The sequence below is a fragment of the Dipteris shenzhenensis genome, chromosome 7, assembly GCF_047967505.1.
Source record: "Dipteris shenzhenensis isolate YYH24624 ecotype China chromosome 7, Dip_SZ_1.0, whole genome shotgun sequence".
Lineage (NCBI taxonomy): Eukaryota > Viridiplantae > Streptophyta > Polypodiopsida > Gleicheniales > Dipteridaceae > Dipteris > Dipteris shenzhenensis.
Genome location: NC_141602.1, coordinates 42,525,958 through 42,552,934, shown reverse-complemented (window position 1 = coordinate 42,552,934; position 26,977 = coordinate 42,525,958). Strand labels below are relative to the sequence as shown.

The following is a 26,977-nucleotide window of genomic DNA, read 5'->3' as shown; positions in this document are numbered from 1 at the left end:
CAGAATCGCCATGTAATGGCTTATGAAAGCTGGAGACTACGGGATGCTGAGGGGTACATGGGAGAAAGAATTGCTAGCTGTGATTCATGCCATTAATACATGGAAGTACTATCTTTTGGGTGCTGACTTTACTGTTGAGACTGACCACCAAAGTCTAAGATACTTCCTGACACAGGCTGAGCTCTCAGAGAAGCACATGAAATGGGAAAATATGCTATCTTTGTATCATCTTCAGATTGTCCATACACTAGATCTCAGAATAGAGTGGTAGATGCTTTGTCTTGAAGACTCCAGGTTGATGGGGATAAAGGCATAATGTGCTATCCCTTGTATAAGTGGTACTTATAATGCCACATCATCACCTTATCTATTCTTTGTATAAAAGGCAATAAGGGAAGTCACATCTTAGACTTTTGCTTCCCACAACACATGTGTTCTCTCTTTTGCCCTCTCACCTTTCTCCATCTCCCTCTTGCTTCCGCTCCCTGCTCCCATCAATTGGTCTCAGAGCCTCCCAACCCGCTTGCTCCCTAGCCTCCCCTCGCACCCTGTGACTTTTCCATCTCGGGAAGTCACTTGTGCTTGCTGCCCACGCAGTCCAGCCACTCTCCCTCGCTGCCCCCAGCTGTTTCGTGGAGTTTCATCGCGGGAATCACTTCTATTCTCGTGCTCCCAACTGGAGACATCTTTTGGGTGAGTGTACTTGCTGTTTTTCAGCAGTTTCGACTGGTTTTTTGGGCTGTAGCAAGCGAAATACAGCGAGAAAGGGGTCAAGGACACTTTCCAGTTGGAGCTTTTGGTATTGCTACACCTCCTACAGCAGGGCGACTTCATTTGGATCACATTTGGTCAGATCTGGTGCTGTTTATGCTGGGCGAAAGTTTTCAGCCACATAGGAGCTGAATTTCGTCTGTCATTTTGGGGTTTTTCCTCCAAATTTTTGACTAAATCTGGTCACCTACACCTGTAGAGGAATCCTGCCAAGTTTGGTTGGATTTTGACTGCCCGTTGCGAAGCTCTTGCTGATTTTCAGTTTCCAGCCACAGGGCAAGTTGCAGATCTGTGGATTTCGCCCATTCTACTGCTGATTTGACATCATAAAAGTGGTCGCCTACTTGAAGGGACACTGTCTGCCAAGTTTGGTTGAATTTCGCCTTCGTGGTGCTGAGTTATCATCACTTTTAGGGTTCAGCCTGTCAGAAAGTGACACGTGGCAGTGGACAAGGCACAGAAATTTGGGGCTTTTGCAATTTTATGCACTGGAAGGCTTGCTCTTGCACATTGAAGCAATAAATTTTCACTTTGGGACACATTTTTTTTTTTTTCCATGAAAAAGACTTCTATTAAGTAAGAACAAAAACCCGCGAGAGCAAGCTCAAAGCGGAATACATCATGAAATCATGAGGATAATAAAAAACCCCTCAGAGTGAGGTGGAAAGAAGCCAAGGCTGAGGCTGAAAGTGCCATCTCAACCCTGTAGTAGATTCAGGGAAGAAAGGAGAATCCTTCCATTCCCTGAAGAAAGAAGCCCTCCTAGCTGAGGCTGCACGGGAGTCCCCCTGCATACCCGTCCATACGGCCATCAGAGTGTGTACGATGTCTGTCCAGATAGTCTGTCCAGATACTAGCCAATGTGTGCGAGGGATGAACCTGAGTACCCTCCATAGCCTCTGTGCATCTGGCTCTCCAGATATGCCAGGCTGCTATGCTCGCTATAATCTCCCAAGAAGTATCCACAGAGGCATGTACAGCTGTAAAAGGACGGTGTGGAACCACATCCAACGAACAGAACTCAACCCGATGACGTCGAACCGAAATGGCCCGAGAGGAGTCAAGTCCCTCATAGAAAACCTGAGGTCCTGTAAGAGAAAGCCAAGCCACCGAGCCCCAAGTCATAAAAAGTGGGGAATGGGCAAAATGACTGAAGATCCTGGCTATCCCCATCCAAATCAATCTCGCCTGTCTGCAATCCCATAAGCAATGCTGAATAGACTCCGAAGCAGAAAGGCAACGAGGGCAAGTAGGGTCGGCTCCGAATCTGGACCTCCAAAAGTTCACTGCAATCCCTCCATGGATAGAAAGCCAAAAGAAGATAGTGATCTTTCTATTCCTGTGGGATTTCCAGAGCCTCCTCCAGAAGTACCTCTGTTGATCCGCAGTAATACCAAAAGTCTCCCAATAAGGAACTCTGGAGGGTCTCCAGCCTCTACTACTGAGCTGAAATCTCCTGGCATTACTGACCGTGTAACGAAAGAAGGGGATGATCTCCTGGCATTACTGACCGTGTAACGAAAGAAGGGGATGCTCTTCTCTCGATGCCCCGCGTCAATCCACTCCCACTCTCCGGGGTCCCACTGTAAATACCTGATGGGAACTCCTCCATAGAGCCAAAGCCTCCAAGACCCGGTGGAGAGTAGCTGGGGGTCAGGGTCTAAGAACCACTCTGAATCTGATCCCTGCATCAAAAGACCTACAACCTTGATAGGCTGAAAAGCAGACTCAAGCAAGATGTCCTCTGTAGATCTGAGCAATCTGCCACCATCCTGGACACTGAAAACCAAAGCATCCTCCTGTGCATCTCGGAAGGCTAAGACCTGATGAAGCGGAACCCCGCCTCTCGAGAAAGTACCTGCCCAAGTGGAGGAAGTGAGAGGCATATCATCTGTGTCTATCCAAGCCTCTGGAAGGGCTGCCTCAATCTGCAAGATCCTCCCTGCACTCCCTCTGAGATGTCCTGTCAACCTTGATTTGGTTTCCTCTGGAAGCCTACGGAAAGCTTTCCAAGATCCCAAAGAAGAAGCAGGTCCCCTCTCCCACCTGGCCCACTGCATGTAGAGTGAGGCACCCAGTGGCCTGCCAAGATCATCTAAAATACTGTCGTTCCACATGATGGACTGCCTATCAATCTCTTCCCGGGAGGAAGGAGGAATCCTCCGAAGAGAGCTTCTGAAACTGGCCCAAGCTTTCAGAATGGCAACCATGAGAGGGGATGAAGGTGACCTGAGGTGTGCTGTGGTGAAGATCCATCTAACACTGCTCATCCAGTCTCCTCCTGAGGAAGGTGTGCACCTCTGTATGCTGCTGATAAGAAAGTCCTTCCACGGTTCCTGTCCTGGCATAAGTCCTCGCACCACTATCTTGCAAAGTAAAGCTCTGCACTGTAAATCTGGATCAATAATATTGAGACCCCCATCCTGTGTAGGGAGGATGAGGGTCTCCCAAGCCACCCTGGCTAAGGCATCTGCTGTGCCATCAAGCCCACTCCAGAGAAAGTTCCTGATCGGTCTTCTGAGCTGAAAGATGCAGTCCCTAGAACGGCACCAACATGAACAAATAAACCAGGCTGTGGCCAAGAGGACCTGGTTGACCACCACAACTCTAGAGGCAAGATCCAGCTTGGCTGAGCTCCAAAAGAGAATCTTCCTTCTGATGCTCTCCAACACGGCAGCAAACTGCTGCATGGTAGAAATACCCAAGCCGACCTGGCAGCCCAAATACCTGATAGGCACACCCCTCTGAACCCAAGTGAACCCTATGTCAAGCCCCCAAACTGGAGTGTCCTCATCACTGATCCAAAAGCCATTGGATTTATGCCAATTTATCTGCGCCCCTGCCGCTAAGCAAAATAAATCCAATGCTGTCCTGAAAGAAGTGAGCGTCTGTGGAGAGGCATCCAAATAAATCGCTGTGTCGTCAGCCAACTCATTGTCAAGTAGCTCCTCTTCTCTTCTGATGGGAAGTCTCAGCCCAAAGATGTCAGCTTGAGATCTAACATAGATACTCATAGCTTCGGCCACGAATAAAAAAAGGAAAGGAGCAAGGGGGCATCCCTGACGGACTGATCTCGAAATCTGAAATCTCTCACCCCTTACCCCACCAATAAGTACCTGGCTATGGGCTGATCTGTACAAAGAGGAAACACCTCTGATCCAAACATCAGTGAATCCAAAGCGTAGAAGGGTGCCCTCCAAAAAACTCCAATCTACTCTGTCATAAGCTTTTTCAAAATCCAATAGTAGAATGGCAAGATTCTGGCCACTCTGCTGGCCCACTCTGAAGCTTCCCAGAAAGAAAAAATGTTATCAAAAATACTTCTGCCATGCACAAATCCTGTCTGAGTGTCATGAATAAGATCAGGGAGAAGTGGCTGCAATCGGAGGCTGATAGCCTTGGCCAGAATCTTGTAACAAGTCCCCAGAAGTGTGATAGGCCTCCACTGGGACAATAAATTTCTGCTACCTCCTTTTGGGATAAGGTGGATGAGGCCCTCTGTAAGCGACTCAGGCATCTCGCCAGAGTCCCAAATGGTCTGCATGGCTGAAGTAATATAGTCTCCAATCATATCCCAAAATGCAATGAAAAAAGACGGGGTGAGGCCATCTAAACCTGGGCACTTGCCCTTGTGAAGGGCTGAAAGTGCAGTCCTGAACTCTGTGTTGGTGAAAGGTGCGTCAAGTAGAACATGCATATCCGGATTCACCAACACTGGGATACTCTGCCAAATAGCCTGTCTAGCATCCTCTCTATCGTGTGTCTCAGGATCAGCAGTAAGGAGGGTGGCATAGAAGTCTGAAGCTATGCGTAAGACGTCATCTGGCTCTGTCTGTAAAACCCCATGTGAGTCAATAAGCTGAGATACACTCTCTCTACTATGTCTAGGGCCAAGAGTAGAGAAAAAGTGTTTATTGACTCTACCACCCATCTGAATCCAGAAGGACTCCCGTGCATGAAAGGCATACTCTGCTCTTTGATCAAGCAATAACTGCAGATGAGCCCTCGCTGCAGCAAGGCGCTCCTGAATCCAAGCATCTGAAGGCCGTTTTTGCTCTTCCCTCTGCAAAGCTGCTAATTGCTGGCGAACACCAATCTCACGTCTGAGAATATCTCGTCTCCTGGTAGAAGCAACTGAGCAGTAAAAGTCGCTAATACCAGAAAGGGCAGCGGCTAAATGTGATGGATGTGGCTGCCCACCCTGGACATGAGCAAACCATATCCGTAGGGCTGCCTCCGTAAGGTCCTCCTCTGTGTAAAAGGCATCTGGAATCCTGATGCTGGCAGATCGGCCTCTCAAGTGAGGCTCTGAGATAGCCAGAACAACAGGGAAGTGGTCTGAAGTGGAAACCCCCGCAGCAATGCATACCGATCCACCTCTGTCTAGTGCCCAGTCATCTACTTTGGGACACATTGGAAGAGGGAATCTCAAAGAATTCAGAATATTCCTTGAGCTTGATGGCAGAGGTTATGCATTTGTGAAGCAGTGCTTGGAGCACTTGGATGCATTGACATTGTTGCAAAAGTGGTACTGATTGCCTTTATGCTTGGATTGTGCACATTTGTGGTAGTCAAAGTTTGACTTTTGATCTCAAAAATTGGGGCTTTTGGTGCACAAGTGCTCAGCAATTTTTTGTGACACTGGAATAGTGTCTTGGATGCCAATTTTGGATGCCTTTGCGTTGAGAAAAACAAGAATATTGTTTGCTGCAGATTTATGACTGTTTTTACTGTCATTTTGGGACAGTTTCTCTGAGTTTTGGATGCCTCTATCTCTGTCACAAGTTGGGACAGAATTTTGAGTGAGTTACACTCAGTTTTGCAGGCATATTTCACTCAGTTTTGGAGTCATATTGGTGCAAGAAATTAATTACAGTTTTGGTACTGTTTATGCATTCAAGGTTGGAATATATATTGGCTGCAAGTTCTCTTCAGTAGAGAACAGATTTTATAAGCTCTTTAATTTCCTTTGCTGTTTTTTATTTGCTGAGATATGGCTTCAAGTGGGAGTGAAGGTGGTTCACTTCTTAACATCAAGAAGTTGGAAGGAGCACACAATTTTGCCATTTGGCAAAAGCAGTGCTATAATGTGCTTCTTCAAAAGCATCAAGCCCGTCCTATCAAGGAAAAGGGAGTGAAGCTGGCAAATATATCAAATGATGATTGGGAAAGTGTAGATGAATTGGCACGTTCTACAATCATGCTTACTATTTCAGATGTGCTTCTATTTAATGTTGAAAATGAGAACACTGCATGGGATATGTGGAAAAGGTTGGAAGATTTGTATGCTCAACAAAATGCAGCAAGCAAGGTTTATTGGCTCAAGAAGCTCATGGATCTTAGGATGAAGGAGGGCACAATTATGAGTGTGCACCTCAATGAGTTCAACTCTATCATCAAGCAGTTGGCAAATCAGAAATTCAACATTGATGATGAGTTTAAAGCAACATTATTGCTTTGCACTCTTCCTGAGAGTTGGGATATTTTCAGAACAGCTTTGAGCAATTCAAATCCTACTCTTATTTATGCAGATGTTGAGAGTCAGCTTCTCATGGAGGAGATGAACAAGAAGAACAATTCTTCAAGTAAGTCTTCCACTGCTCTTAACACAAGAGGAAGACCTCAGAATAGAGGCAATGACAGCCAAAGGAACAGATCCCGCAATAAGTCACGTCCTAAGAAGGCTATTGAATGTTTTCACTGTGGAAAAAAGGGGCACATAAAGAAAGATTGCTTTAAGCTGAAAAGGGAGCAGAAAAAGAGCAACAACAACAATCAGGATGCCAAATATGATAAAGGCAAGCAACAGGTTGAGAGTAGTAATAGTGGTGTGAAGAATGAAGAGGTAAATGCAGTCACTCATGAGAGTGAGGATGACATTTTGTTTGTTTCATCACATGATGCACATGCTTTGGTCATAGAAGAAGACGGTGACATGACCACTTGGATCATTGATTCAGGTGTTTCCTTTCATGTGACACCACACAGGGAGTGGTTTTGCTCATATAATGGTGGTTCACATGGTGTTGTGCATCTTGGAAACAATTACGCATGCTCTATTGCAAGGATTGGAGATGTGAAACTTGCATTTTCTGATGGCACACATTTTATACTTCATGATGTTAGGCATGTGCCAAAGCTGAAAAATAACTTGGTTAGTACTGGTCAATAGGATGATCAAGGCTACTATACTGTGTTTGGTAATAGTAGGTGGAAGATAACCAAGGGAGCCAGAGTCATTGCAAAGGGGTACAAGTGTGATACTTTGTATACTTTGAATGTTTCTCATGTAAAGAATCATGTGGTTGCCGTAACTGAGGTGCCAAAGGTTTCATTGTGGCATGGCCGGTTAGGACACATGAGTGTTAAAGGAATGCAAGTACTATCTAAATTGGGTTATTTACCGTCTCGAAATTTTCAGAATTTAAGCATTGTGAGCATTGCATTTTTTGTAAGCATTCACAGACACCACATAAAGTGACATTGCAACAAAGATTGACATCCTTAGATTTGGTACATAGTGATGTATGTCAAATGCCTCAATTGTCTATGGGTGGTCATGAATACTTTGTTACATTTATAGATGATGCCACAAGGAAAGTGTGGGTCTATTTCATCAAGAGGAAGGATGAAGTTTTTGGTGCATTTCAAAAGTTTGTTGCCTTGGTTGAAAATCAAACAGGTAAGAAGTTGAAATGCTTACGCTCTGATAATGGAGGAGAATATGTCCCCAAAATATTTCAGGAGTTTTGTGACATGAAAGGGATAAAAAGGGAACTCACAAGCCCTTATAATCCTCCACAGAATGGAGTTGCAGAGCGAACAAATCGGACTATTCAAGATAGAGTCCATACTATGCTGTCTCATGCTGCCTTACCCCATGGTTTTTGGGTAGAAGCTGTTGAAACAGCCATTCATGTCATCAACAGATCACCAAATAATCGGTTGGATGGTAAAGTACCCGATGAACAGTGGTATGGCAAGCCACCTTCATATAAACACTTGAGAGTGTTTGGCTGTGATGCGTATGTGCACGTACGCAAAGAGCAGCGCAACAAACTCCAATCAAAGTCAAATAGATGCATCTTTATTGGATATGGTGACAGTGGTGAAATGGGGTATAGATTGTGGGATCCCGTTGGAAGGAAGATTATACGTAGCAATGATGTGATTTTTCATGAGGAAAGCATGCACAGGCAACCCTCTCAAAAATCAGAAAATAGGAAGGTTGTCTTTGAAGAAATCATTGTGAATAGACAGCAAAATATGCCCAATAATATGCAGCAAGGTGCTGCTGCAAATGTCCCTAATGCGCAGGGAATAGAGGCTGAGAATCAGCCCAATCAAATTGCCTTTGATATGCCACAAATAGAGCCACATCTGGGTGATGTAGGACAGCCAGAGGAGGTGGTACAGCCACAAAATATGGCTGATATGCAGGCTGAACAGCCAGCCAATCAAGATGATTGGGTAAGAAGATCCACCAGAGTCTCCAAACCTCCTGATAGGTTTGTTCCACGACAGAACTACGTGGCTGATTTTGCCATGCTGACAGATTGTGGTGAGCCTTCATGCTATCAGGAAGCAATGAGAAGGCATGATAAGAGAAAGTGGGAGAAGGCCATGCATTCAAAAATGGATTCTCTTATAAAAAATAAAACATGGGATTTGGTGAAACTACCAACTGGAAAGAATGCCTTACCATGCAAATGGGTTTATAAGATCAAGGTCACTCCTGATGCTGAGAACAAATACAAGGCAAGATTGGTTGCCAAGGGGTTCAAGCAACAGAAGGGCATTGACTTTGATGAAATTTTTTCTCCTATGGTGAAAATGACAACATTGAGGGCTGTTTTGGCATTGGTTGCACATGAGGATATGGACTTGTGTCAGATGGATGTCAAGACTGCATTTCTCCATGGTGATCTTCATGAGGAGATTTATATGGTACAGCCAGAAGGGTTTGTCAGTGAAGGCAAAGAAAAGTTGGTATGTAAGCTGATAAAGAGCTTATATGGGTTGAAGCAGGCTCCAAGGGAGTGGTACTTCGAATTCCATACTTTCATGCAATCTCAGGGGTTTAGGAGAAGTGATGTTGATCACTGTCTCTATACCAAGAAAGCAAAGGATGGTAGTCTTATTTTGCTCATCATTTATGTTGATGACATGCTAATTACAGGCAAATCTCGGTATGAGATCGATGCATTGAAGATGGGACTGCATAAGACATGGATATTGGTGATGCAAATCACATTTTAGGGATGCGCGTCATACGGGACATACGGGACAGAAATCAGAAATTTCTCTATTTGTCTCAGAAGGAATACCTTGGCAAGGTTTTGCAGCGTTTCAATATGGAGGAAGGAAAGATTCTTGGTACTCCATTGCCTCCATATGTGAAACTCAGTCAGAAAGACAGCCCACAGTCAAATGATGAGAGGGCTGAAATGGCCAAGATTCCTTATGCATCCGTGGTTGGTAGTCTCATGTATGCAATGGTGGCTACACGTCCAGATATTGCCTTTGCAGTGGGAGTTGTCAGTAGATACATGGCAACACCTGGCAAGAAGCATTGGGAAGCCGTGAAAGGTATCATGAGATATCTTAAGGGCACAATGCATGTGTGCATTTTCTTTGGGAAGAAAGACTTGATTCTTCATGGGTTCACAGACTCAGATTTTGCAGGATGTGTAGACCAAAGAAAGTCTACTACAGGATATGTTTTCACCTTAGGTGGTGGTGCTATTTTATGGATCTCTTGGTTGCAGAAATGCATTGCTTTATCTTTTTTTTTTTTTTTGCCGAAAAAACAGTGCTAATTATATTACTTCGAAAACAAGATCCAAGAGGTCAGCATTGCAGCTGACGGGCTGCGTTCACAAATCGGACGCAGCCCAAAAGGTAACAAAAAGTAAAGCTCTCTCTCACGGAGGGATCAGGCGAGTGTGAATGAACAGCCAGAGAGGTGGTGAGTAGCGCCACTGAAGGCCCTGCGAAGCCTACTCGAAGAAGAGGCCCTGTGTGTCCCAAACCCGGAGGAAACGTCTCCGCTTCTCTCGACCGGCCCGGGAGTCCCCCTGTATCTGGTCCCACTGGCCTCTGAGGGTGTGTATAATCTCACTCCAGATGTCAGTCATGATCTGGGCAGTCGATAAGGAGGTGCCACCGAGGATCTACGCGCAGCGCGAGGTCCAAATGTGCCATCCTGCGATGCTGCTAATAATCTCCCAGACTGGCTGCCTCTCCTGAGCTCCTGTGCCAACCTCTGCCAGGTGCGGCGGGATACTCTCGAGCGGCCCCCACGTCCCCTGTGTGATAAGGAATGTGGGGTCCTGCTGACATGCCTCGAATAAGTGATGAAAACCAGGTGCGGTGCTGCACCAGCAGAACGCGCCCCAGGTGATCAATCCTAGCTCTGGTGCTGCGTGAGTAAGGATCCCGAAAGTCCACCTCCACACTTCCTGGGCGCGAGTGCAACTCCATAGGCAGTGTTTTGGTGACTCCTCGTCCTCATGACAGATCTGACAACGTCCGTCCTGGCCTATCTGCCGCAACCAGCTCCCCACTGGAAGACCTTTGTGGGCAAGAAGCCACAGGAAGTAGGAGATCTTCTGCGGCCGCCAGCTCTCCCACAAGGCCTTCCAGAAGGCCTACAAAAAGAACCTGGAAATACCCTGTGCATACCAACTAGGCCGCTGGGTGGGAGGGCGGCTCTGCATCCTCCCGAGAACTCGCCTGCCCAATGTCGTGCTGTAGGCAAAGAAAGAGGTCGGCCCCTAACCTGCTGTCACAATCTCTGGCCATCTCCACTCTCCTGGGTCCCAATCAAGCTCTGACAAGGCCCGCCCCTCCCAGAGCCAGAGTCGCCAAAGCTGCAGCTGATCCTGCTCTATGCTAGGATCGGTCCGCCAAACCTTCCCCACGAGGCCTACGACCCGAACCCTCTGCCATGGGAGTAGGGGGTCGATGAGCACCCAGCCAACGGTCATCACCAGGCATGAGGATCTGAAGCTCGGGTGGAACCAACCAATCAGCTGGAATCGCGCCGTCGATCTCCGTACGTCTCGCCTGGGCTCCACGGGCACCTCCAGCTGCGTCTGCAAGATCAGCCGTCTCCAAATGTCTGTACGTGTCCCTCCAAACTCGAAGGGACCGGGCTGGCCTCCGCATCCAGTCGTCCCACCTGATGTGTGATCTCTCCCCCAGCTGAAGGCCCTCGGCATCTCTGACCTGATCGTTCCAGATAAGCGGCTGGCGATCGATCTCCTCCTGACAGCTAGGAGGGGACTGAATGAGACTGAGGCGGAGCCGCCTCCAAACCATGAGGAGGCTGCGAACTAGTGGGGAGCGGGGCTGAGTGAGCGGGGCAGAAGTGAAGATCCACCTAAGGGACGGTAGCCACTCTCCACCTCGGCGTGGGACACAAGAACCGACCCCCTGCTGAAGTAACATCTTCCACGTTTGCCCCCCCGGGGTCAAACCGCGGATGACTAGCTTGCCTAACAGGGCCTGACTCTGAAGCTCTGGATCAATGACCCCCAAGCCACCCTCAGCCTGCGGAAGAATGACAGTCTGCCAAGCAACCCTGGCTCTGGTATCTCTGAGGCCATCCTCCCCGGACCATAGGAAGTTCCGAACCAACCTCCTAAGCTGTGCCACGCTGGATCTCGAGAAACACCAATAGGAAGCCACGTACCAAGCCGTGAGTCCCCTCCAGAAAGGACCAGTCCACTCGATCGTAGGCCTTCTCAAAGTCGAGAAGTAGGATGGCTAGGTGTGACCCACTGTGCTGAGCCCACTCCGCCGCCTCTGAGAAGGTGAAGACATTATCCAGGATACTGCGATCCTGGACAAAGCCTGTCTGAGTGTCATGAATGAGGTCTGGAAGTAGAGGCCGAACTCTGGCGCTGATCATCTTGGCAAGGATTTTGTAGGCAATGGTGAGGAGGGTGATCGGGCGCCACTGACGGATCTCCTGTCTATCTCCTCCCTTCGAGATGAGGCAAATCAGTCCCGAGGAGGTTTCCCAGCAGGATGGATTCAGGGTATTTCAGCGTTATACAGGACAGCTTCTAGCAGGGTCATCATTGGCGGCAGGATGGGTGAGCGTTTTCGTTTGGAGAGATCAGTGCGTCAGGGCTGCCCCCTTGCTCCTTACCTGTTTCTCTTCTTCGCTGAGGCTATGACATACTACCTTCGGGCGAGGTCTACTGGGATCAGGGGTGTTCGCCTTCCACTCCGGGAGGACACGGAGCTCCTGGACTCGGAGTACGCGGATGACACAGCACTGTATGTCCAGGATGATGAGATGATGTTGGAGAGGGTGAGGATGGCCCTAGAGGTCTTCTGTTCGGCTGCCGGTGCGAAAATCAACTGGAACAAATCAGTTGGTTTTCTCACAGACCCCGGGGCGTGCTCTCAGTGGGGGAGGTTTTTGGGTTTCAGGTGGATCCCGCGGGGACAGACAGCTAGATATCTCGGTTTTCAGGTCGGCCTGGATATCACGCCAGCTCAGCAGTTTCTCTCGGTGCTAGATTCCATCCGACGGAAGCTGGCTTTCTGGAGCACTGCTAAGCTCTCCCTTGCAGGTCGTGCCCTGGTAGTCAACCACGTCCTCCTAGGCTCTCTGGCATATAACCGCTGCTGAAAATCCTCTGAAGAGCTGCTAGGAGGGGCTGATGGATCTGATCCCAGAAGGAGGTGAAGAATGCCCGGGATAGCCCATCCTCGCCCAGGCATTTCTGCCCGTGGATGGCCATCAAGGCCTCCAGCATCTCGTCCGTAGTGAACGGTGCCATCAACGTCGCCTGCATGCTGGGCTGGACCAGGGGTGGAATGTGCCTCCACACCTCCTCACGGGAGCGTCGAGTGCGAGGGGCAAGCGGCTCCTGCTGGAAAAGAGTCCTGTAGAAGTCGGTAGCCAACCCCAAGACCTCACCCGGATCCGTAACGATGTGCCTCTCCGCTGTCCTGAGACTCCGAAGCTGATCACCTGCTGCTCTCTGGCCATGCGTCCTGAAGAACTCCCTACACATCCGGTCGCCCTTCCGAGCCCAGAAAGAGAGAGAGGCGTGATAGGAAAACTATGAACGGCGCTGGAGGGTCTCCTCAAGAAGGGCTCTGGCTCGAAGGGCATGGATCCAAAGCTCCTCCGAGCTCGGGGCTGCCTGCTGGAGTCGCTGAATGGAAGCGAGGTCCCTCCGAAGAGCTCTCTCTCTGCCCCACCACTCCTGTCGAACCTGTAGGGCTGCGAGCTGGCAAATCTGGCTAGACTCCTGCAAAGCCTGCGCCACCGAATCAACTAGATCCATGCACTTGCCCCAATCTCTGTCCCATAGACTGCCGATACTGCTGCGCACGTCCTCCCTCGAGAAAATGGAGTCGGGAATCCGGCATGAACGGGGGGGGAAGGGCCTGAACTGCCGAGTCTAATGATAAGAGCACAGGCGCATGGTCGGAAAGTGTCGTCCCTGGAACTATACCCGCCTGACCGCCTCTGCTGATGGCCCAATCACTGACATAAAATCTATCCAGCCTCTCCAGGAGTCTGCCTCCTTCCCTGCGGAAGCCCCACGAGAAGTCCAAGCTCCCGTGCCAACGACGGAAGGGCGGGTCTCTCCAGCTGTCCCTACCTCCTGTCGCGAAGATAAATGAGTCCCAAGCGGACGGCTCTGCCTGAGACATACCTGTAAACTCCGGTCCTCTGCCCTGCTGGTCCTCCAAGGTCTCCAGATCCAGGAATCCATGTCTGGGAGAATCCCTGTGAGTGTCCTCCAGAAGGTGGCTCTGCAACGGAGGTCTGTGGGAGCATAAATGTTGAGGATTCCTATTCTGGAACCCTCCAGTTCCAGGCCTACCCAAAGGGCACGGCCTGGGATCAACGTGCCATGACCGAAAACTCCCTGGGCTAACTGCTCGCACACGGAAGTACAGACACCTCCACTCCTCCCCTGTGCGCCGATCGAGGGCTCCCAATAAGTGTGAGAACGGCCAGGGAGAATCTTCCCGCAGCTACAGGAGTGAGCCGCAGAAAGCTTGTGCTCCTGGAGCAGAAGTACATCCAAACGACCAATCACTGCTGGCTGAAGTTCCTATCTCAAAATGAGCTTCCTAGGACCACGGGTGCCTAAAGAATGAAACCCGTTCACATTCCAGGATACAAGGTGTAGGCTCATGGTGAGGACTGGGAGGCTGCGAACAACTGTCTGCTCGCGGTCGATGTCGATGAAGAAGCTGACATTTCGGAGTGGAGGCGCTGACGCTTATGAGAAGGTTTGGAGGGGGAGGCGGGGTCGTCCTGCCCGTTCTTCAACACCTTCAGCAAAGGCGAGAGGCCTTTGGTGCCATGAGCAAATGCTTTCTCGAGCCAGCTCGAGATCTCTGAAGTAGTCATCCCGTAGAAGGCTCGGAGTTTCTAAGGGGTCCAGGCTCTGACATCCTGGGGAAGGGGCCATGACAGGGGGGGCCTGAGGATCACAATCAGTCTGAAGCGTTTGGCGGCGCAACGCCACCGCAGGCGCACGTCACCCTCGGACCACTGAGTCTCGAGAAGCTGCCCATCGGACGGGCCTATCCAGGAGCAAACCTGAGCCTGCGTCTGCTCTCTGAGAGCCTCCCAGACCGAGTCGTCTGTCCAAGTCTCGGTGCCGTCGTTGAGGAACGTGAAAGCAAAGCTAGGGCCATCCCGCGGGGCCAAGGTGGCTATCTTCCCATCCGCCCCTTTGCGGAGCAGGAAGATACTGATGTCGAGACAAGCAGGGAAGGTCCCGAGGTCGGCCACATCCAAGTAGTCCCAGGGGCCAGATCTGTAAAAGTCGCGAGGAAGCTCTCTCTCCTGAAGCTGAGGCCCACCAGAGTCTGCCACTGAGGGGCTAGCGGACAGGGAAGCCTGCTCCAGTGGTGGTGTAGACTCAGGGTGTCCTGCCAGTGGAGGGGAAGGGGGAGGAGGCTGGGGGGTAGGCGACTCAGACTCCACGGAGGCGACTAGCGGGGGCTGCCCTCGGCTGAGGAACCGTCGGAGCAGCTAACTCTGCAGGAGAGCTGAGAGAGGTGGGGGGGGGGATGGGGATGCATCTGGAACTGGGGCTGAGAAGGAGGAGGAGGAGGCTGAGGAGGAAGAGGCGGGGGCTGAAGCTGCGGGTCGGGAGAAGGGGGGTGCAACTGGGGAAGGGGCTGGGGCTGAGTGGAAAGGGGCTGGGGAGCGGAAGAGAGGGGGACCTGAGGCTGTGAAGGGCGGGCTACCGTCGAAGAAGAAGCTCTCCCAGGACCCTGGGGCGGCTGCCTGTCAGGTCTCTGAGGTGCTGCTGCAGGTTGGGTAACCTCTGCCTCCTTGCCTTTATCAGAAATCTTCTTGTTCTTTCCTCTTTTCCTTCTAACCTTAGTCCAACCGCCAGCTAACTCTGGACTGGACTCCGGCTGCCTCTGCTCCTCCTGACGTGGCTGCCCGGAGGGGGGGGGAGGGGGCGGAGGGGGAGGGGGCGGGGGAGGCCGAGAAGAGCTGGCGAGGACAAACAGCCGCCAAGTGCCCAAAGCCGTGACACCTCAGGCACTGGCCTGGCTGTCCGGTGACTACCATGCTCTGGGTGATGCTGCCGGCATCTGTCACGATCTCGATCACTGCAGGGAGAGTCGCAGGATCCGCCACAGCCACACGGACTCGGGGGGCTCCTGCCGTAGTCACCGCGTCGGCGAAAGTGTCGTGCATAACCCAGCCAAAGTGGGAGCCCAGGTCCCTGACAATCGGCCGCAGCTCAGCAGCAAGACCTGGAAAAACTAGCATCACTGGATGGCGAGGTATACGGAACCGAGCATCAAAATCCGCTGCGCTGAATCCACGGTACCATGGACTATCGTAATAATCTTTCCATCCACCGACGTGGGGGAACCAACAATCAGGTTGCTCGCAGCTTTCGCATTGGAGAGTTTGAGCCAGAAGATGCCCCTTCCCATAAGGGCCACCTCCTCAATATGGCCGTCCTCTAGCATGAGAGTGGACTGGAGCCAGTCCCTGATGGCTGATCTGGAGGGGGAATGTCCAATGACTCTGCCATAAACAGAGGTAAGGGCAAAGTCATTGGCAACCTCCTGAACCCGAGACGATTGTTGCTCTGTCAGGATGACGCGGTAGGCATCTGGAGAGGGAGGGTCCGACTGGGCCTCCGGTTCCGGGCAGGGAGCCGCCATACCGCCAAGACAAACTGCGAGGCTTCCGATGAAGAAGAGGCTGCCACCCAAAAAAGGGGGGATAGATGCGGGAGGGTGGAGCCTGGGTGTGAAAAAGACGGGTGAGGCGAACCGGGGCGACGTGAGTCGGGTGGGGGAAGCGGAGGCGCAGTCGAGAGCGGAGGCGGAGAGCGGGAAGGATGGAGGGCGGAGGCGGTGGAAACGGGGGCGGGAGGTCGGGAGGCGGAGGTGGCGCGGGGTGGGGGGTGAGGACGGAGAGCGGGTGAGGTGAGGAGGCGGGAGTGGGGGAGGGGCGGGGCGGCGGGAGCGGGCGGAGTGGAAGGGCGGGGCGGAGCGGAAAGGCGGGAGGGGCGGGGGGCGGTGTAGCGAGGGGGCGGGGGGGTGAAGCGGGGGGGCGGGGGGGAGCGGAGTGGGGTGGCGGGGGCGGGTGAAGCGAGGGGGTGGGGGGGGTGAGGCGGAGCGGCGAGGGGGGGGGTGAGGCGGAGCGAGGGGGGGGCGGAGTGAGACGGGGTGAGGCGGAGGGGCGAGGGGGTGAGGGAGCGGAGAGGCGAGGGGTGAGGCGGAGGGGCGAGGGGGTGAGGGAGCGGAGAGGCGAGGGGTGAGGCGGAGAGGCGAGGGGTGAGAGCGGAGGGGGGCGAGGGGGTGAGAGCGAAGGGCGAGGGGGCGCGGCGGCGGCGGCGAAGGTGAGGCGGCGGGTGAGGGGGGGTGAGGGCGGAGAGGCAGGGGGGTGGGGGTGGTCGAGGCGAGGAGGAGCTAGGGGGAGGTAGAGGTTGCGGGAGGGGAGGGGAGGCTCGCAGGAGCTACACACACATATATTAGTGTATGCTGCATTGCTTTATCTACCACAGAGGCAGAATATGTTGCAGCCACAGAGGCGTGCAAAGAAGCCATATGGTTATCTCGTCTAGTGGGAGATATTGGTTTATCAGGAGAGGTTCCTATTTTGCATTGTGATAGTCAGAATGCTATTCAGCTAGCATGTAAACCTGTGTTTCATGCCAAAACGAAACACATCGAGGTGAAATATCATTTTATCAAAGAGGTGCTTGAGGATAAGCGTATTCAGCTTGTCAAAGTGCACACTGATGACAATCCTACAAATCTTTTAACCAAGAGTCTTAACCCGCAACGCTTTGCACATTGCAGAGTATAGATGGGTGTTGGCTGAGTTTCTCATGATTGAGATTCTCTTGTATTTTGTGTATATGTTTTCTATGTACACTTCTTTCTCTTTTTGGGCACATTGCCTTTAAGTGGGAGATTGTTGGGGATAAAGGCATAATGTGCTATCCCTTGTATAAGTGGTACTTATAATGCCACGTCATCACCTTATCCATTCTTTGTATAAAAGGCAGTAAGGGAAGTCACATCTTAGACTTTTGCTTCCCACAACACGTGTGTTTTCTCTTTTGCTCTCTCGCCTTTCTCCATCTCCCTCTTGCTTCCGCTCCCTGCTCCCATCATAGGTCAATAATGTGACCATTGCTTATCATAGGGATCTTGAAGAGATGAGAGAGCAATATCTCACTGACCCAAACTTTGGAGAGATAATGCCGCAAATACAAGAGGGGTAGTTGACAAGTTAGTATTCCATGAAAGATGGCTATTTAATGAAGGATGACTGCCTCTGAGATATGAGGCAAAAGATTTTGGAGGAATGCCATGCACCTCCATATGCTGGGCATAGAGGAATTGCAGCTACTACTTAAGCTTTGGAGAGGTGTTTTTATTGGCCAGCTATGCATAAGGATTTACACTAGTTTGTTACAGATAGTCAAGTATGATAGACGGAAGGCACTTGGCCTACTAATGCCTCTTCCTATGCCTCAAGAACCATGGGAAAGCATAGCAATGAACTTCATTCTTGATTTGCCACGATCAAAGACTGGAAATGATGGGATATGCTTTGTTATAGACACATTCAGCAAGCAGGCCCATTTCATTCTAGTATGGAAGACAATCAAGGAAGATCATATGGCCAAAGTTTTCCTAGCTCAAATTTTCAAGCACCACGGTATGCCTAAGTCCATTGTTAGTGACAGAGACCCTAGAATGGCCAACTTATTTGGAGAGCCTTATTTGACAATATGGGGATGAATCTGAATTTTTCTTCTTCTTTCCATCCCCAGACAAATGGTCCAAGTGAAGTAGCAGAGTCAACTATGCTAGTCCTTTTGAAATGCTACGTGGCTGATTCAAAAATCAGATTGGGAAAAGTACCTTGTGCTTGTGGAGTTTGCATACAATAATACAGTTCATACCTCCACAGATAAAGCCCCATTTGAGGTCATATACGGAAAGGTGATTCTACCATCAATCCTGAGGACCAAAGGTGATATATTTTCAGCTGATCAGTACATCAGAGACCTCCAAACAGCATTCGGCCAAGTGCGGACAGCAATAGAGAGATCTCAGGAGAAACAAAATAAAGCTGCAAAATAAGCATAGGAGGAAACTAGACCTCAAGAGAGGGGGTTGGGTACTTTTAAAATTTGAGAAATCCAGGCTCCGTAAGCTTTAAGGCAAAGAGAAGTGTATGCCAAGCTGTCAACTAGGTATTATGGCCCTTTTCGGGTCAAACATGAAATCAATGAGGTGGCATACAAATTGCAATTGCCAGAGCATTGGAAGATTCATAATGCCTCTCATGTGATTCTTCTAAAGAAGTATCAAGGGTCGGAGCCTACAAAACTATGATGGAAGATCCACCAGAAGTTGATGAGCTGGAGGAGATCCTTTAGCTAGAGCTGATTGTGTATCCCATGGTATGCAAGGGACCTCAGGGCAAGGTATTTTATGGATACCCGGTCTAGTTTGAAAATTATTTGGCATTGAATGCCAATTGAATGGATGAAGACATGTTGATTGATTATCCACAAGTTCTAGGTATTTACAAAGAGGCTTTCCAGTTGAGGCCAATTGATTAGAAGCCGAGGGGGTGTCACCAAGCTATAAATATTCCAAGTAAACTATAGAGTTGACCACTTATTTGATCATAATTAAAGAGTTCCTCACTCAACTTTGATTATGGTCAAAGAGTTCTTTTAATTGGTCAAAGCATTGACTTTTTTTTTCCAAAGAGGTCAAAGCATTGACTTGAGGCAACAATACTTGACTTTGGTCAAGAAGGCCTGACTTCGGTCAGGGAGATCTTGTTTTAGGCCAAGAGGGTTGACTTTAGTCAACCAAGATATTCCAACCTCGGTTGGGGAGATTTGGTTATAATTAAGGCCTTGACCGTTGGTCAAAGCACCTTAATTATGGTAAAAGAGATTTGACCTCAGTCAACCAGAAAATTAATGTTTCGCATGCACTTTGGTTTGCTTGGTGGGGACGCCCATAGAGACTAGGATTAGTCTAGATTTATTTTGCATGCAAAAGCTAACAGTTAATGGGTGCCATGGTGGTGTGCTTCATTAAATTGTTGAAGGTACCAAGAGGGGTTCAAATGCCCTATTTTTTATGGAGCTAAGGAAGAACCTTACCAAAGCAAATTGACCATGGGGAGTTTGGATAGTGGCTAGCCCTGTGGCAAACCCTGCTTTCAAATTCATGCCGAGGTGACACTTGGCACTGCCAAGAGTAGAGAGTTCATCTCTCCTTGTAATGACGTATGAAGACCAGCCTGTGATCTGCAAAAATCTAGTACTCTGTAATCTTCTCTGTGAAAAAAGACACCTAAGGGGGGTCCAGGCTGCTGGTTCTGGCCCTAATGTGCTTGTTAGTGAAGAGAGAGCAAGAGAGAGGATCGGAAGAGAGAGCATTCGTGGAGTTTCCATAAAATGAGCATTGATTGCTTCGTGGACTAAATCATGGGCCAGTGATAACACTACGGGCAGATCAAGGGGCTTCTTGGTCAATTGTACCACCCATAAGAGAAAAATGGGGAGCGAGAAAGAAAAGAAAGGGATATAAAAGGAAAATAGCATTTAAGCCTGAATGAGCAGGAGAGTAGACGTAAGATTTTGCAGTAATATGGGTGTAGGGCTGACAATTATATTTTGTTGAAATTGTTGCAAGTGTAAAAGCCTCTACAAAAGCAGAGCCGCCTTCATTGTGATGGGTCGGGAAAAGGAAAGTACAAAAAAGATATTACAGTCCATGTTGATATAACCCTGTATATCTCTAGCTATGGTTTCCAGTTATCAACTTAATTGTAATTTAACATTTTGCAAATGTATTCTGAGTGCTCACCTCCAATAACTCACTTATGACACCATAATCCTGAAAGTCATACTCTTGCTGATGCCTTTCCATCTCTGCAGCATATTCATGGTTTAACGCAAAAGCTGTCACACCCTGCAAGTAGTATATTTTGACAAGAAACTCTGGAGATTATACAATTTGCAATTAAACTAGGAATCAAAATATCCAACAAAGATACATAAACTTCCAAGTAATTTTATGCATGACAATACGAGGCCAAATCCAATATCATTAGGTAGCACAAGCACAAGGCATTCAAGCATATGACCATCCACCTCTCCATGGCACGTGCATGAACAACCCTCTCTTTGGGAAAACATCCATGACACAATTTTTGTTTTAAAAAAAATAGAAATCTAAAGAAAAGAAACTCTAAAAAATTAATCACCCTTTGTCAGAACAGATGAGCTCTTTGTGAGTTCAAAATTTCAACTCGTGAAGGATCATGGCAAAATCCATGATCTGCACCTAGACTAAGCATGACAACAGAATTATCAAGAATCTTTGATACATTTCGTAGATAGCATGTTAGCTATTTAAGTTCAAGGAAGTGTTTCTCATGTGTCCTTTGAGGTCAAACCTTAATAAACCATTTTTCCCCAATTAAAGGGCTGCCCTCTTTACAAATGCAGTCTCTTGACAAAATACATCCTTCAAAATCTATCGAAGATGTAAGTCGTGGTAAACTTAAGCAGAAATTGAATTGAACGTGCGAGAGTGATTCTAGAAACCAATACACATTCAAGTATTAAAGCTAACTTGTGTCTTGATTAAAAAACGTAGAGCTTCACACAAGTCCCAATATATGTTACTCTTTCATACTTTAGAAAGATAAACATTGACAACAATCCGAGTCTGAAATCAAGAGGCATCATTGCTATATTTGTATTTATTATCATGATCCTTAATGACCTAACATGCATCTGAATCTGACCTTTCTTGCAGCCCGGCTCATCAATGTAGCAGCATTGCTGACAGCAAACACCGTATTACTGACAAGGCTTTGAGTTCCTTGTGCGATGCCTCCCACAAGATGCCCTGGGCTCTGCTCAAATGCAAACCAAGAAGGAACTAAACAAAATAATATTCTGCATTCAGTGCCGACATAAATGAATAAAGAAGTCAAACTATGATAAGTGGCTGCACCTGTACAAAGCTTCTTGCAGGAGCAGACACAAAGTCTCTTACACCAGAACCTAGACTTCTTATAAAACCCATGGGATTTCCCAAAAATCCCGCAGATCCAAGTACCTAGATCATCCACTTCTCATCAATCAACATTTCTGAAGAAATGCATCGTTAATATTACGTAAGTTGAGTATTTCGTATGCCTTTAAACACCTCATACTGCATTAGAAATTAAGAGACAAGATTTTGCAGATCCATAAAATACACTGAAAGAGTAAAATATACGTGGGCCTCAAGTCAATATGCAATAAGTACAAGAAGGAATCACTGACCTTATAAATCTCATGTAATAGCTGTCTGGTGTAATGTCTGATTATCATACCCTTGATCGCATCCCATCGTGCTAAAGGATGGGCAAGAGAAAGCTGCTGCAATTCAAACGGAGCGCCCTCTATGTCCACCAATGCCATCAAACCACGCTGCAATAAACAATTTGACTTTGTCACAAGCCTTACTTCAGAGGATAACTGCATGAGCCTCGTCCCCAAAAACTTTGGTTGGAAACCATACAAAAATAATGCTCAGAAACACAATTTGGAACCACATTGTAAAAATCTTTTGCTTCTAAACACCACCTGTACTGAGGATCCTGTGGCCCATAATAGTGGGTGTGCAGCAGCTCCACGATTGACTATCCAGGATGCACTTGAAAAGCTGGAATAGTACACATTTCAAAAGCAGTCAAGAGTTTCCCATAAAGTAAGAGATATTTGGACTTGACTAGATTACAGAAGCAGGGCTTCTTCAGGAAATGATCCAAATACAAATTTGTAAAGAAAGTTAATCTCAAGTCCAATAATATAACATACACACAGAACAAAAACTACAACTGTCTGCGCAAAGTCACCTATGGGCCAGAACTGCATTCACCTTATAGTCACCTCAATAGGTGCTACACATAGAGTTTCTATATAAACCTTCCTTCCACCTCTTGCCAGAAGAAGCAGCTGCTGTTTTTGACTCTGCACACATTTTACTGCATGCGAAGCAGGCCAAGTTCTGTACACTTTCACTCGTTTCAAGATCTTCATAAAATGAAGTTGACTGGAAGTAGAGTCCATCAAAAGCTCATACTTTTGAGACGGGTAAACACGACTATCAGCAGAGCCAAAGCCAACATAGTTGTCACTGCCTGTGCCTGTCACATTTACAAAGGGATACCCGAACTCGAATACAGTTCTGAAGAATTCACTCAAGCAGTAAAATATCTGTTCATCAAGCTGAAGCTGCACCTGAGCTATTCTGCTTTAGACCAAGAAACAACGTTAGATTAGTCCCTTCTCTCTCTCTCTCTCTCTCTCTCTCTCAATGATGAGGGAGCAAAGATCAAGATTCTCCAACAGACACACAAGTTGAAGAGCACGAAGATATGGATATCTGAGGAACTCACTCTGACTCAGCTCAAACAAAGAACCATTGAACTCACTTAAGTGAAAGAAGCCAGGAAAGCAGGAAAATGGGTGGTCTACCGTGAAGGACAAGCACTGATTAGAGAATTCAAATCTAAGCCCAAAGACTCTCAGTCTTAAACTGATGTCATGAAGGTCACATTATGATAGTACTAGATTAGGGGTATGATCTATAATAACTGTGAACTGCTTTATGCACTCTCTAGGAGATGCCTTGTGCACTCCCTCTCTCCTCGGAGATGTAGTAGTTTCCTTTTTTGGGATCTGAATCTTGTTTCATAGGTCCGTGAGCCTTCTGCAAATGTTAATGCAACTCTCTCTCACTCTCCTACAACAAGAGCACCGGAGGTAGAAAATGGTGTGCGTGATGGCAGCAAGAGAAGTAAGGAAATGGGCTGCCTATAGGGATGGTAAAGTGATCATTCAAGAGAGAGAAGACACAGAAGAAAAGGAAGAGAAGGAAGATGGGGAGTTATGTGGTGTTGGGCCCATGGGATGAGTGCACAAAGTGGACTGCAAATGGCAGTGTGGAATTGCAATGGCACCCTTTGGTCTGATTAAGGGGCATTCTTGGAGACATACACCGAGAGAGACATAATCAAGACATGAGAGCCCAGAGAGAGGACTGTCCACATTGACATGATATACATGGGAGTCCACCCATAGGATGGAGATGAGGAGAGACAGTGGGGGGCGAGGCTCTGGGGATGTGGCTGTCCTTTTCAGATCACACCTAAGACCACTCATATATGTGGTATGAAGAGAGAGAAGCATGCATGACATATGTGGATATGAGTCCAGCTACCATATGCACGACCGATCTTCATTGCGGTGTGCTATTTCCCCCTCGAGACATCAGCTTATGCACGTGAGGTCACCACAGAGGGCATCACAGAGATCTCTAGGTAGGGAGATACCCTCCTTCTTGGTGACTTCAATGCACGCATACAAGATAGATAGGTGGGCTTGCTTGACTTTGCATCTGATTTTCTCATAGTACCGAAGCTAGATGCAGCAGAGCTTAGGATAGTGAGGCACTTAGCAGATGCACCACATGTGACAAGGTATTGGTGACATCTACACGAGTTGGGTGCAGTCCATGATTTGATCATATATAATGGTCCCTAGAGATGGCCATCAACTGGCGGGTCCCACATGGCAAGAGGACAAGTACAGTGGACTACCTGCTGGGTCCCTTAGCCTTTGCCTCATGGATAGACGACTTTGTTGTGCCTCCTCCCCCACTCTGTACTGACCACTAGCCTTTTGGATCTTTGCTACTATGCCAGTCATAGGAAGGGCCCCTCCCATGCCCACTCATGTCCAAATCCACTTTGACCGTGCCCTTAATGCAGTCTATGTGAGCCACCTAGCCTAGGAGATTCCAGCCCTACTTGGAGATGATGTAGACCTCACCCATGCCCGGGACACCCTTGCCCTAGTGCTACAGGACACTGCGACTCGCTCCGCACATGTCCCAGCTTGGGAAGATGCCTCAAAACCGTTGGTTTGATGACAAGTACAGAGAGATGAGAGCTCATCTCACACGTGACCAAGCCTTAGGCCATCTGATGTCACCTGAGGCACAACGGATCTCACGATGATTGACACATCGTAAGAGACCGGTTTTCCTCACACACACAAGTAATCAGCTCATTTCGAGGTGAGATCCTACCATTGGGATGAAGGCTTCTATCGGAGGGGAAGCCAACTATTCCCATCACAGATTCAGATATTTGGCACACATACGCATGCTCTCTCTATGAGGTCCTGATGCAAGCATCACCCGATATGCCCTCTATGCCCAATCCCACTACTCACCATCTATTCACTACACAAAATGTATGAGCCGGAGCACAGGATCATGAGGGACTACGGATTGAGCACCTCGCACATGGGCATGAGATCTTGGCGCCAGTTCTAATAAGGATCTTTAACCATGTGGTATGCCATGGCTTCCCACCTACTTGGAGCGCTACCACGATTATAGAGATACACAAAGCAGGGGATCCCATGGACACTGGGAACTACGCACTCATATGATTGGCCACACTTTGGCCAAGATTTATGGATCGGTACTAGAGAGAGATCAGTGGCCACACAAAGGCCCATGCACAACGGGGCTCTAGGGCGGTAGGCAGGATTTCGGAGACAACACTCCACCATAGATCACATTTTCACCTTGAGGGCTATCATTAAGGAGGCGAGGTTGAGACATTAGAAAGTATACTCTTGCTTTGTAGACTTTCGGAAGGCCTTCAACACTGTCCCATGATCTCGCTTGATAAAGAGGTTATAGGAGATGCAGATTCCAGAGATTATTATTTGGGGATAATAAGCCTATACGAGTCTGTTAGAGGGAGATTCGTGCCCTAGGAGGCCTACCAGATTGGGTTGAGAGCACAATCGAGGTGAAGAAGGGATGGCCCCCTTTCACTGACTCTCTTCGGGCTCTACATTGACCACCTAAGAGGCGAGGGATCACTACCAGCTAACCTAATGATACAATACTACTATATGTGACAACATGGTCCTCACATCATCTTCAACAAAGAGATTGCAGAGAACTTGGAGGCCCTCAAGGTGTTCAATAGGGAGAGAGACTTGACAACCAACCTTGGGAAGACCTTCAACACCTCACGAGCAGTTCCTCAATGACATAGCTTCACTTACTGAGGTGAGCCAATGGAAATAGTGTAGTCATATACATACTTGGGGGCAGTCTTCACAGGGCCACTTTTCACGCTGACCCATGCAGCCAGTGCACGGCTCACACGAGGGTAGGGTGCTTTGAACCGACTAGAGAGACAATGCTTCCCCCCTTTTAGTACAGCATTGATGCACCACCCGAGTCGATCCCGGTATTCGGATGGACCGGCTTCCCCCCTTTTAGTACAGCATTGATGCACCACCCGAGTCGATCCCACGAGATGAGATTAACCGTATCATACGGTTAGATCTCCTCCAACCCCATATGTCTCAAACTTGAAGGGGGAACTAGAAGTTTCCCACCAAGATCCAATTCTATCACAACCACTTCTTGAGAGTATCGGATGATCCTTGTCTCAATGGTATAGGACGCTGCCACCAGATCCTTTCCCACGACGAGATCCACACGAGTCCGAGATGGGAAGATGCCTCAAAACCCTTGGTTTGATACCGAGTGCAGAGAGGCGTGAGCCTACCTCATACGGGAGCAGACCTTAGGGCATTGGCATATGATGTCATCTGAGGCACATAGGATTTTTCGACGATTGACACGCCGCAAGAGGCGGCCTTTCTCACCCATAGGATCAATGAGATTGTCAGATCTTTTCGAGGAGAAGACGCGACTTGAGAGTTGCTAGTCTCTAATAACTCTGCAGAGCTCAACAACTCTAGCAAAATCAAAATCACATATAACCCAGTTTATCAGTTTCTCAGTTTAGCAGTTTTAGCACTCAGCAAGGGCCTTAGCGTGCCCTTTGCTCCACTTGTATGAGATCATCCTTTTTGGTGTACTTTGAACCTCGTCCCATAGGCCCGTGAGGCCTTCGACGGATGCTAATACATCTTTCTTTCTCTCTCTCCGCACCCCCCCCCCCCCCCAAAAAAAAAAAAAAAAAAGCCCCCAGGCTGCTACACCTGCTTGTTACGAGGGTTGCTGCTTGTCATGATCTCCAGCTGCTACCACAACCAGCAAGCCTCTAGAAGCCTGTCACGATTTGCCGTGCCTACTTGTTAAGGAGGTTGCTGCTTATTGCAAACCCCCCCCCCCCCCCAAAAAAAAAAAGCTCTAGGGCCCCATGGGACGCAGGAACGTCTGCTTGCATGGTTGGGGCTAACTGAATGGATGTGACCAAGAACCAGCCCCAAACTGTGCTTAATGTCAAGCTGCATCCAAACTACACTGGGCGAGCTCCCCCAGAACATCATCATATGCATGTGAGGTCACAACAAAGGGTCCTCATCCACGTGCATGGGGTTTGCTTGATTTCAGATCTGACGCCCTGAGAGTACCATAGATAGATCTAGCAGAGCTTGTAATAGAGAAGCATTCAGAGGATGCACCACAACACATACTGGGGATGGGAGCAATGCATAACTTGATCATATATAACGGTCTTCATAGATGGCTGTGATCCGGAGGGCTCACATATTTGCCACATCGAGGGGAATGGGCTCCCCAGCCTGTCTGTCACATGTACATGATCTTACTATACCCTCCCCCCTTGGCGATG

At 48.6% G+C, this 26,977-nt stretch overlaps 1 protein-coding gene across 1 annotated transcript in view; it reads right to left on the bottom strand.

Moving 5' to 3' along the window:
• Positions 1-26,977, bottom strand: part of LOC147900370 (vacuolar protein sorting-associated protein, putative (DUF1162)) — a 249,522-nt gene that overhangs the window by 15,964 nt on the left and 206,581 nt on the right. Inside the window, exons 39-44 of the mRNA XM_087376703.1 lie at positions 22,219-22,590; positions 21,924-22,002; positions 21,621-21,767; positions 21,307-21,411; positions 21,095-21,205; positions 20,149-20,253 (exon numbers count right to left, since the gene is read on the bottom strand). Of these exons, the coding sequence (XP_087232829.1) occupies positions 20,149-20,253; positions 21,095-21,205; positions 21,307-21,411; positions 21,621-21,767; positions 21,924-22,002; positions 22,219-22,590 (919 nt within the window). The remainder of the gene's footprint in view (positions 1-20,148; positions 20,254-21,094; positions 21,206-21,306; positions 21,412-21,620; positions 21,768-21,923; positions 22,003-22,218; positions 22,591-26,977) is intronic.